General features: G+C 37.0%; 2 protein-coding genes across 2 annotated transcripts; one reads left to right on the top strand and one right to left on the bottom strand.

Moving 5' to 3' along the window:
- Positions 1–1,491: 1,491 nt before the first annotated feature.
- On the top strand, positions 1,492–4,395 carry LOC102585189 (uncharacterized). The gene is made up of 3 exons (XM_006358561.2): positions 1,492–1,706; positions 1,855–1,975; positions 3,991–4,395. The coding sequence occupies exons 1-2, from the start codon at positions 1,639–1,641 to the stop codon at positions 1,970–1,972; spliced, it is 186 nt and encodes a 61-aa protein (XP_006358623.1). The 5' UTR covers positions 1,492–1,638; the 3' UTR covers positions 1,973–1,975; positions 3,991–4,395.
- Positions 4,396–5,787: 1,392 nt separating this feature from the next.
- LOC102577806 (beta-amylase PCT-BMYI) lies at positions 5,788–8,772 on the bottom strand. The gene is given in 4 exon segments (NM_001288243.1): positions 5,788–6,579; positions 6,665–6,775; positions 7,523–7,733; positions 8,249–8,772. Coding segments are annotated over 4 exon segments (1,638 nt in total).
- Positions 8,773–9,044: the final 272 nt, after the last annotated feature.

Genomic DNA, 9,044 nt, shown 5'->3' with positions numbered 1-9,044 from the left:
GGGGGGTAGCATTTGCTCCAAAGTTATGGCATGGACCCTAGAAGCGGGTACTTCTATCAATTGTTAGAACTTCCGCTGGATCACTTCCCTTCCCCCACTTAGACAACTTGTCCAAGGCCCTCTAAATAAGGGAGAAGAGTTTCTTAATCTCTCGACTTTATAGAATGGCTCTACTTGGGATTGGAAAAATTTCTTTCAACCTTAATGAAGATATTATTGAGAAAGCTTCCCTTAATTATTTGCCCCAGTCCTATCGCGGGAGCCATCGATAATCCATACTGGGCTGCCAATTCCAATGGCATCTTCTCCACTAAGTCTGTGTATGATGTTATCAACCCTCCAGTATCTTGTGACTTCACTTTCTCCTGGATCTGGAACATGTGAACCCATAATAGGATAAAAAAAAATCTTTGGCTTTGTTCCCATAACAGACTTCCCACAAGAGATTATCTCAATTATATTGACATGTTCCCTGACCCTATTTGCCCTATTTGTAAATGTGACAAAGAGAACATTGAGCATATCTTTTTCCACTGTTACATTGCCAAAAAATGTTGGATGGATCTATGCTTAAATACTTCTTTTCTCCAAAGGGACAATAATCACTGGCTCTATGCCCTTAGAAACTTAAATTTTCCCAACCTGAACACTCCTTATCCTTGGGTTGTTCTCTTCCCCCTAACCCTTTGGCAACCCTTAGAACCTCACTACCATGATCAACACCCACATTATTAAAAATCGTGCCATAGAATTTCACTATCTTTCAAATTCTACTGGTAAGGAGGAAAATACTAAGATTTGTGTGAAGTGGTATCAACCTCCCACTGGCTTCTTTAAACTGAATGTGGATGGCGCTTTTACCACTTCAGGGGAGGGAACTGGCATCGGTGGTGTCGTTAGAAATCACTCAGGCAGCTGGATTATTGTTTTTTTTTTAACAAAAGTAGGGCACAAAACCACACCATGGCCAAACTAGAAGCTTTTCACATGGGTCTTTCCTTGGTTCACTCTCTTAAAATGGGCCCGATAGAAGTAGAAACAGACTGCATTGAGATATTAAGATTGCTAGACCATCCTCAATCACCTTACGAATCTATTATATTTGATTGCAGGTCACTGTTGAAGAGGTTGCTGAATCCAGTGGTCCGCCACAACTTTAGGGAAGTGAACTACGTAGCTGATATTTTGGCAAAACAGGGTTCCAAGCTAACAAGTTATAATATGGCTACTATCATTTAATCCCCTCCGAACATTGTCAAATGCCAGCTTGCAAAAGACAAGAACAGAGTAACTTCCTCTAGACTAGTTAAGCCTACTACGTGTAATAAGTTAGCTTGTTTCGGAAACCTTGCTGTAACTAATAACCCATATAGGGCTAATGAAACTACTGTACCCCCTTAATTATTAGTATTATATATATAGCATAATCTTATTATCCATAAAAAAAAAAAAACATAAAGTAGTGGGACTCAAGTTTACGAAAAATATTTCAGTTTTAGTCCTTCCTGAATCTTGAAATCTGCATTAAACTCAATTCCTAAAACCCCAGAACTGTTCGTGCAGACTCTGCAGAGAGAAGCAAAAATTTGATCTTGCCGGAGAAGAAAGAAGACATTCACATTAATTCGATAAGTAAATATGCAGAAGGGCTTCACTCTCCTTCAGACAATTGCAATTTCAGGTGTATTTTCTGCTGTTTCTGGCTGGTAATAAATCACCTCTATACGTATCTTTCTCTATGTTAAAGAACGTTTTTTTCAGCTCAATTTCTGTCAGATAAACGGTTCAATTTCATTAAAAAGATAATCAAGAAGTGGGTTTTGGTTGGATCGACGAATTTGTTATTATTTATAGGTATGGGTTCATGTTTGGGAGAGAATCTGCTCGGAAGGAGCTTGGAGGTTTGATTGAAGATCTTCGAAATTCAAATTCTGACTCCGTTTCACCTACCCCTTCTCACTCTCAAGAGTAGCAGGTATTCTACCCCACCCCCTTTAATATGTATTCACTTCGTCCCAATTTACTGGCACTGACAAAGTTTAAGAAAGAAAATATAGCACTTTTGAAATATGTGGTTTAAAACACTCCTTGACCATTTGTGTGATAAATCATTTCATTAAGGGTAAAAAAAAGTGGGATTTTTAAAGTTAGATTGTTTCTAATTATAGAAAGGTGACATGTTTTTGGGACGGAGGGAGTATATGTTACATACTTCTTCTTTATCCGAAAAGGAGGGGTTTATAATAAGATGGTCAATGCTAAGAATGTTAACTTCGGGTTGGTAACTAGTGCCAAACAAATTGGTGTAGATGTGATATGACTTTAGGCTTACATAGATGTATTATGTTAATTGGATTTGACTGCAATATGCGAGAAGCCTTAGCTTCTCAATGATGAATCTTAGGAAAAGGTTAAGATATGAATGCCTTTATTTCATTTACCATCTGTTGCAGTATGTGAACTTGTGATGAATAGACATGAATCTACTTTGGTGTGTGCTTCTGTCAAAACATGGTCATTACTAGTTTACAATGCATGTACCGGCTATGGACGGACTGTTGTTATCATTTTGTTAACTTGAGATGAATAGTTCCTAACAACTTAGTATAGATGTAATGTAACTCTAGGCTTACTTAGATGTATTTTGTTTATTGGATTTGACTGCGATGTGCTAGAAGCCTTAGCTGCTCAGGTGATGAATCTTGGAAAAAAGGTTATGATATGAATGCGATTAGTTACTTTATTATCAGTAGTAGTATATCGACTTGTGATGGATAGACATGATTCTACTTTGGTCTGTGCTTCTGTCACAACATGGTCATTACTAGTTTACGATGCTTGTATCGGCTATGGAAAAACTGTTGTTACAATTTTGTTAACTTAAAGATGACATTGTGATTTAGGGATGCCTGTATTGATGGATGATACTAAGAGAACATTGCCCATTTTGGTTGTTTATGTGTCGGAAATTTTATAGGTTAAGAGATTTTGTAACTTACCTTATTAAAAAAGGTAAGAAATTTTATAAATTTAGGAAGATTTGAAGTTTTTTTAAACAAATGCAAGTAAAATTTATTCTTTTTTTTTATAGAATTTAGAGCATCTTTCGATTTAATTAGTTTATACAAATTCTTTAAGGATTTGCGAGAGGGGCAATCTTTTTTCTAGTTTTATTTTCTTGTCTTAGGTTTATTAGCTCTATTTATGACCAGGACTTTGACATATGGCATGGTCTACTGGTTTGCACTCTTACAAAAGTTCACTCAACATGTATTATTTTCATTTTAGCTGGAATAGCTAAGACATTCATTAAGGAAAAGGAAAGATAATGATTGTTCTATCTTTGGTTTCCGAGGTGAATAAATTATTTAGTTGGTTATCACCCAGAAAAGTTAGAAAAAGTGTGTTTTTCCAGAGATTTTGGTGGAAGAGTGAGGAAAAAATGGAATAATTGCAGTACAAGAATACTGGGGCATACTAGCTGCTATGATTTTCTTTGCTTTTCTTTTATAACCAAGAAATCTATGAGGGCCAACATGGTGATTTTGTTTGACCCTCTACTCTTCTCCACTTAAAATTCCAGTCTTCTATTTACAGCAGGGTTTGAACTCGTGCTTTGACTGCTAGATCAAAGGCTTGAGGGCGACTTTCTTTGCCTTCTTTTATACTGAGGATACCCTGTCCTCCTCTAATCAGGTTCAACTATAATTTAAATAGGGATGAAAACTGAAAGCTTTCAGAGTTCATGAATACTTGAATCACATGTCATTATTGCCTTTGCGTAGTCTTTACTTTGATCCCCATTAGTTGATAGTTGATACTTTAACAAAATGAACCAGCCACGATTCTCAATTTTTTTAATCCTCAAAAATGAACCAGCTACATCTTCTTAATAGACAAAGCAATTTCTATCACATTTCTTCACCAGAAATAATCTACCTAATTTTCGTAAAAGCAATCCTTTTTTAATCTTTATCTTCAAATTTGCAGGTGCTAAGGAAAAGTAAGATGATGCGACTTTGGACGACAGTAGAGAATGATCCCTCATTTCTTGTTGAAGCTGAGACAATTGAAGGTACATAGACGTTGGCAGGAAGCTCTTTGAGATCGTGAGGACAATTCAGATTTCATGTTTTTCTTGTTCTTCTGCTGGAAAATTTACTTCCTTGTTCATGATAACTAAATCACCTTTACAATTGAGCAGAAGTCTGTATGACGATGTTCTTTATTGAGAAGGTAGTGTAATTGTGTTGGATATTGAATGGTAATTCTTGATTACTGGCTTATTTTGTCCATTCCATGCAACTATTCAAATTCTGCAGTAGAAACTCTCTCTGGGAAGTATTATGTTAGTAGTATTTTGGTCACTATTCTAGTTCTATAAATCTTTTGGAATTGGTTATGTTTTCTTTTTTGGTGCTGAGGTTGGGAGGGAGGAGGAGCTCTTGTAAATCTAGTTTGATTAAAAAGGTAAAAACTCTGATAACTGGTTTTTGACATGTACTGGGTCTTTCCATCGCAGATTCATCCCGATTTGTATTTGCCTTTCATGGGACGCTGACATTGTTAGCTTGTTCCTCTTGTAAGGGTGAGAAAATGTACAATCTCGAAAGATCTTGTAAAATTGTGTCAATACCTTTTGCATCTGGAATAACTTGAACTTTATTTCTGTTAGTTTTTCTTTGTTATATAAGCTCTTAACATTATTACATTCTTATTGTGGCTGAGAAGATAACAGGTGTGACAAATATCTTCAAGCGGTGAGCCTTGTTCAATAAACTGTCAAATATTCATAAACATGGTTAAATAGTTAATTGCTAAGAGCTCAAAAATAATTCCGTGGAGGCTCGAAAGCCTGAAATTATCACCATCTTGCTGATGTTTTGATGGAATATCAACTCCCATAAGCACCATTAAGACTAGGAGTTTAGTTAGTCTTTATAATTGGCACCTTCTCTCCCCTGTAAACAGTATGGATAATTTTTTGGATTTTGTTAGCTCCTTAACTCTAGCACAGTAGGGTTTAAGGGGGTTTATCTTTTTGTCTGCTTTACAGGTTTTTGCACAGTTAGCTTCATGTTATTTTCATGTTTGAAGCAACTTTGTTTTTAGTTGTAACCATTGCATCTTCTTGATGCCTTTCTAATGCAATTTAATTACTTCACCGAAAAAAAAATGTTTCTAATCTGTCAGCATCGGTTGTTGCTTCAGATGATTATATACATTGAATAGGGTAGTGTGATCTTCTCTACTTGAAATATCCATTGGGTAGCAATATGTTTGCCATTCAAGTATGTTGCTCGTTGATAATTAATATCTAGAAGGAAGAAAGTGTAAATATTAACAGGAAAATGCATCTGTAGGAAGCAATATTATTAGCTCCTTTATTCTTCAATAATAAATGTGGAAGGCAGATTTTTTTTAATTTTTGTACAATGAAAAGAATATGCTTATCCAAATCTTTGTATGATACTGTCTCATTGTTCTCACTGTCCCAATGACCCAGAGTTTCACAACCTCTGAACCAGGGTGGCAAAGGTCGACTCACTTAGCTTCTTTTTCTTGTCTCCAGTGACCCAGAGCTTCACAACCTCTGAACCAGGGAGGCAAAGATTGGCATACTTAGCTTCTTTTTCTTGTCTTCTATAGTTTAATTTCAGACACAGGCTCAAATTCTTGTGGACTCTTCTAGGTGCTATGAGTATGACACTTTAGTACTCTATGTGCCACTTTTCTTTGCTAACCTACAATGGGATAGCTATATTACATGTATACAGTTCCGTATCTTTACACTACTGCAACCTCTGTAGCTTTCTTAGAATGACTCTCTTTGATAAATCTTACATAGAGGTCTGTCCTGCTTGAGTCACACTCTGGAAGGCTAGCATTTCGACCTCCTTCAGACATGCTCTTCACAAATTGCACTAGATTCCGCCAATTTTCTGGCTCAAACAACCGTTTGTTCATTCGCAAGAATGTAAATGCACTCAATCCATTTCCAGAATTTGACATGCTTGTTGCCAAAACTTGAGAAAATGCTCCTCCATCATACCTTTCTAGAGCATTTTCTCCAGCAAGTTCTACTTTAGCAGTTCTAGCTGCAGTTTTAACTTGTTGAACTAAGCCTTCTGGTGAACAGTTTGCACTCTGGGGCTGTTCACCATCCCTCATTTCCATACATGTAAAGTTAAGTACAGCACCATGTTTCGCTAACATACGTGCTATAGGTAGATAACCATCTCTGTGTCTTGTATTATAATATCCTGAAGTTAACTCTGCAGCATGTGATCTAGTATTGTAATGCCAATGAATCCCAGCTACCTTTCCAGATAGTTTAGCCCCAGTTCCTTGGTATATACTTTCTCCTGCTGCTACTATTCTGTCACCATGCTCCAGTAGCTTTCCTGAATACCACTCTAGGAAGAACTGTCCATATTCACTGTTCCATGTTCCATCCCTCTGGAAAAATCCAGTATCCTCAGGAAACTGGTTGTACTTCCCAGAATCATGAGGCCCTCCCTGGCCCCAGTCATCCTTTCCAGCTGCCTTGGCCACTGCTGCCAATGAAGCTCCCATGTACTGCATTAACAAAAAAGACATTAGTTTTTTTTCCTACATCTGAAGATCTTCCTACTTTTTTCGAGCCATAGATGCAAGTAATTACCTTGTCATAGCATTGGAATTCTCCAATTCCAGGAAACCTCCATGTACCATTGCTTTCGGGATAGGCTGGATATCTTAGCTCTCCACAAGGGCCCATTCCCACTTGGATTTCCTATAGAAGAAAACAGAATGTCAATTTCAAGTTTTCCTACCATTTTAGCTTGGAAAATTCAACATGGGTATATAAGGAGGTCCCCTGTGTCATTTGTATGATTCTATTTACTTTAGTGGTCTACTTTTTAGATTCGTAACCAGCAAATTAAGTGGACCACATGACACTAACATAAAGTAACTTTTTGATTCTGCTTATTCAGTTGTTTTCTTATCCAGAAGGGGAGCCATACGTAACTGGTAAAGTTGATGCCACGTGATCAAAAGGTCACAGGTTCGAGTTGTGGAAACAACCTCAACACTTGTGGTCCGGCCCTTCCCCGGATCCCGCGCATAACGGGAGCTTAGTGCACCGGGATCCCCTCTCTACTTGTTTTCTTATCCACCTTTTTCTCTTCTGGAAAAATTGCCTGATCTGTTTTTGTTTAGATTACTTCAGATTAAACTTCAGCCAATACTTCTTCTAGATTTGGTTGAATTATTTATTCTCTATCCAAAAAGGGAACTATGAGAATATGACCTGCAGTGGCTTTTATGTTTAAACTTTTCTCTTTTTACATTAATTAGCAGCTTCAGCTTCCAACTAACTCATGTTCCTCCCTTAAAGATACATCAATTTATCCCTGCTTGAGTGTTTTAATTTCTAAAGCTTATACTTAAAGTTTTCAGTTGATGTTGCTTTAAGGTATGGTGAGTGCACTACCAAAGTAATAACATAGGATATGTGATTGTAAAGCAGAAATCTTACCACTATGACGTTTCCCAAGTAATCGTTGAATCTTTCTCTGAAGCTCCTCATATAGTCGGTGTATACTTGAATAGGTGTTCTTCCTTTGAGTACTGGTAACATATCACAACCTAAGGATAGATACTCAGGATTTCTCCGGCCTGATCTATCTGTGTAGACAAGGTCAGGATTCTTGCTGATTTCTTCAAGTACCCATGGAGGTAGAGGAATACTGCAAAATCCATAACAATTCTTAGAGACAGTTTGATTTCTTCTAGAACTGAGAGTCTAGATGTATGAAGAAATTCTAATTCCAACTGAATTATTCCCTCTAAGAGCTATGAACTATTAGTAGTACTTAAGATTGCAGCACAATAGGTCTTTGGTCAAAATAACCAAAGATTGAAACTGTTAGAAACCTAAGATCTATAAGTCCATTGGATATTTTTCCTTTGAAAGATCTAAGAAACAGTACTAACATGACAGTAAGTACCTCACTGGTGTTATTATTTGGAATTGCAAATAGTGGTGTACTAAAACAACAACAACATATCCGGTGTAATCCACGAGTGGAATTTAGGGAGGGTAGGATGTAAGTAGACCTTACCCGTACCTTTGTGGGGTAAGAGAGGTTGTTTTGATAGATCCTCTGCTCAAAACAGAAGTAGTCGATGTGGAATTGCAAGAAAATAAACAGTAAAATAGCAAGATACAGAACAACTGTTAGAAAGAGTTTTCTATTAGTACCTGCAAGAATCTCCAACATTTCCTCCACATTGATGAAAAGACATGACAACTTGAAGCTTCAATCCATGTTCTTGACACATCTTTACAAGTTCAGCATATCCTTCCCAATTATACTTCAAAGGTCCATCTTTCTCCACCAATCCCCACCAAGCATCCACCATCACCCCTTCAGCTCCAGAACTTTTCAACGCCATCAAGCTCGCATTCATCGCTCGTGGCCTGTTCAAGTTCCCTCCCATAGTCATGGTGTCAAGTGGAAGCATCACAAAAACAGGTACCCTTGTACTACTATTGCTGTGATTAGCTGTTAACTCATGTAGCTTCTCTCTTTTCTCAATTTCCAACACTTCCATGATTCTCTCATGGGAGAGTTGAGCTTCTTGCATTGAACTTTTCGCGACTAGCCGGCATGATGGCTTGGCTTGTGCAAAATAAACCATTCCTAAGAACTCATCAGGTGTTTTAACACCTTTGGTTTCTTTGAAATTGATAAAAGAAGCTGATGATTGAAGTGTTAAAGTCATTTCTTGTTTCTTTTTTTGATAATAGAAAATAGATAAACAGAATGTGTATTTTTTTATTATAGAGAATATGTGTGATGATTTGTGCTGATAATAGAAGATGTAGGTAATGTGTATTTATAAAAACAAGATCCCTAAAGGTTTGAGGTGCATGAAGGAGACAAGTCTGGTGGTGGGCTCTATTTAGAATGTTAAAAAAAAGTGCAAAAGTTCATTAACTTTTTTCAAAGTCATAATACATAAACATGACATTTAATTTGGCTTCAACAAATAAT

This window comes from Solanum tuberosum, unplaced genomic scaffold (genome assembly GCF_000226075.1).
Source record: "Solanum tuberosum cultivar DM 1-3 516 R44 unplaced genomic scaffold, SolTub_3.0 scf00274, whole genome shotgun sequence".
Classification (NCBI taxonomy): Eukaryota; Viridiplantae; Streptophyta; class Magnoliopsida; order Solanales; family Solanaceae; genus Solanum; species Solanum tuberosum.
The sequence above is the reverse complement of the archived record's forward strand: the minus strand, read 5'-3'. Positions and strand labels throughout refer to the sequence as shown.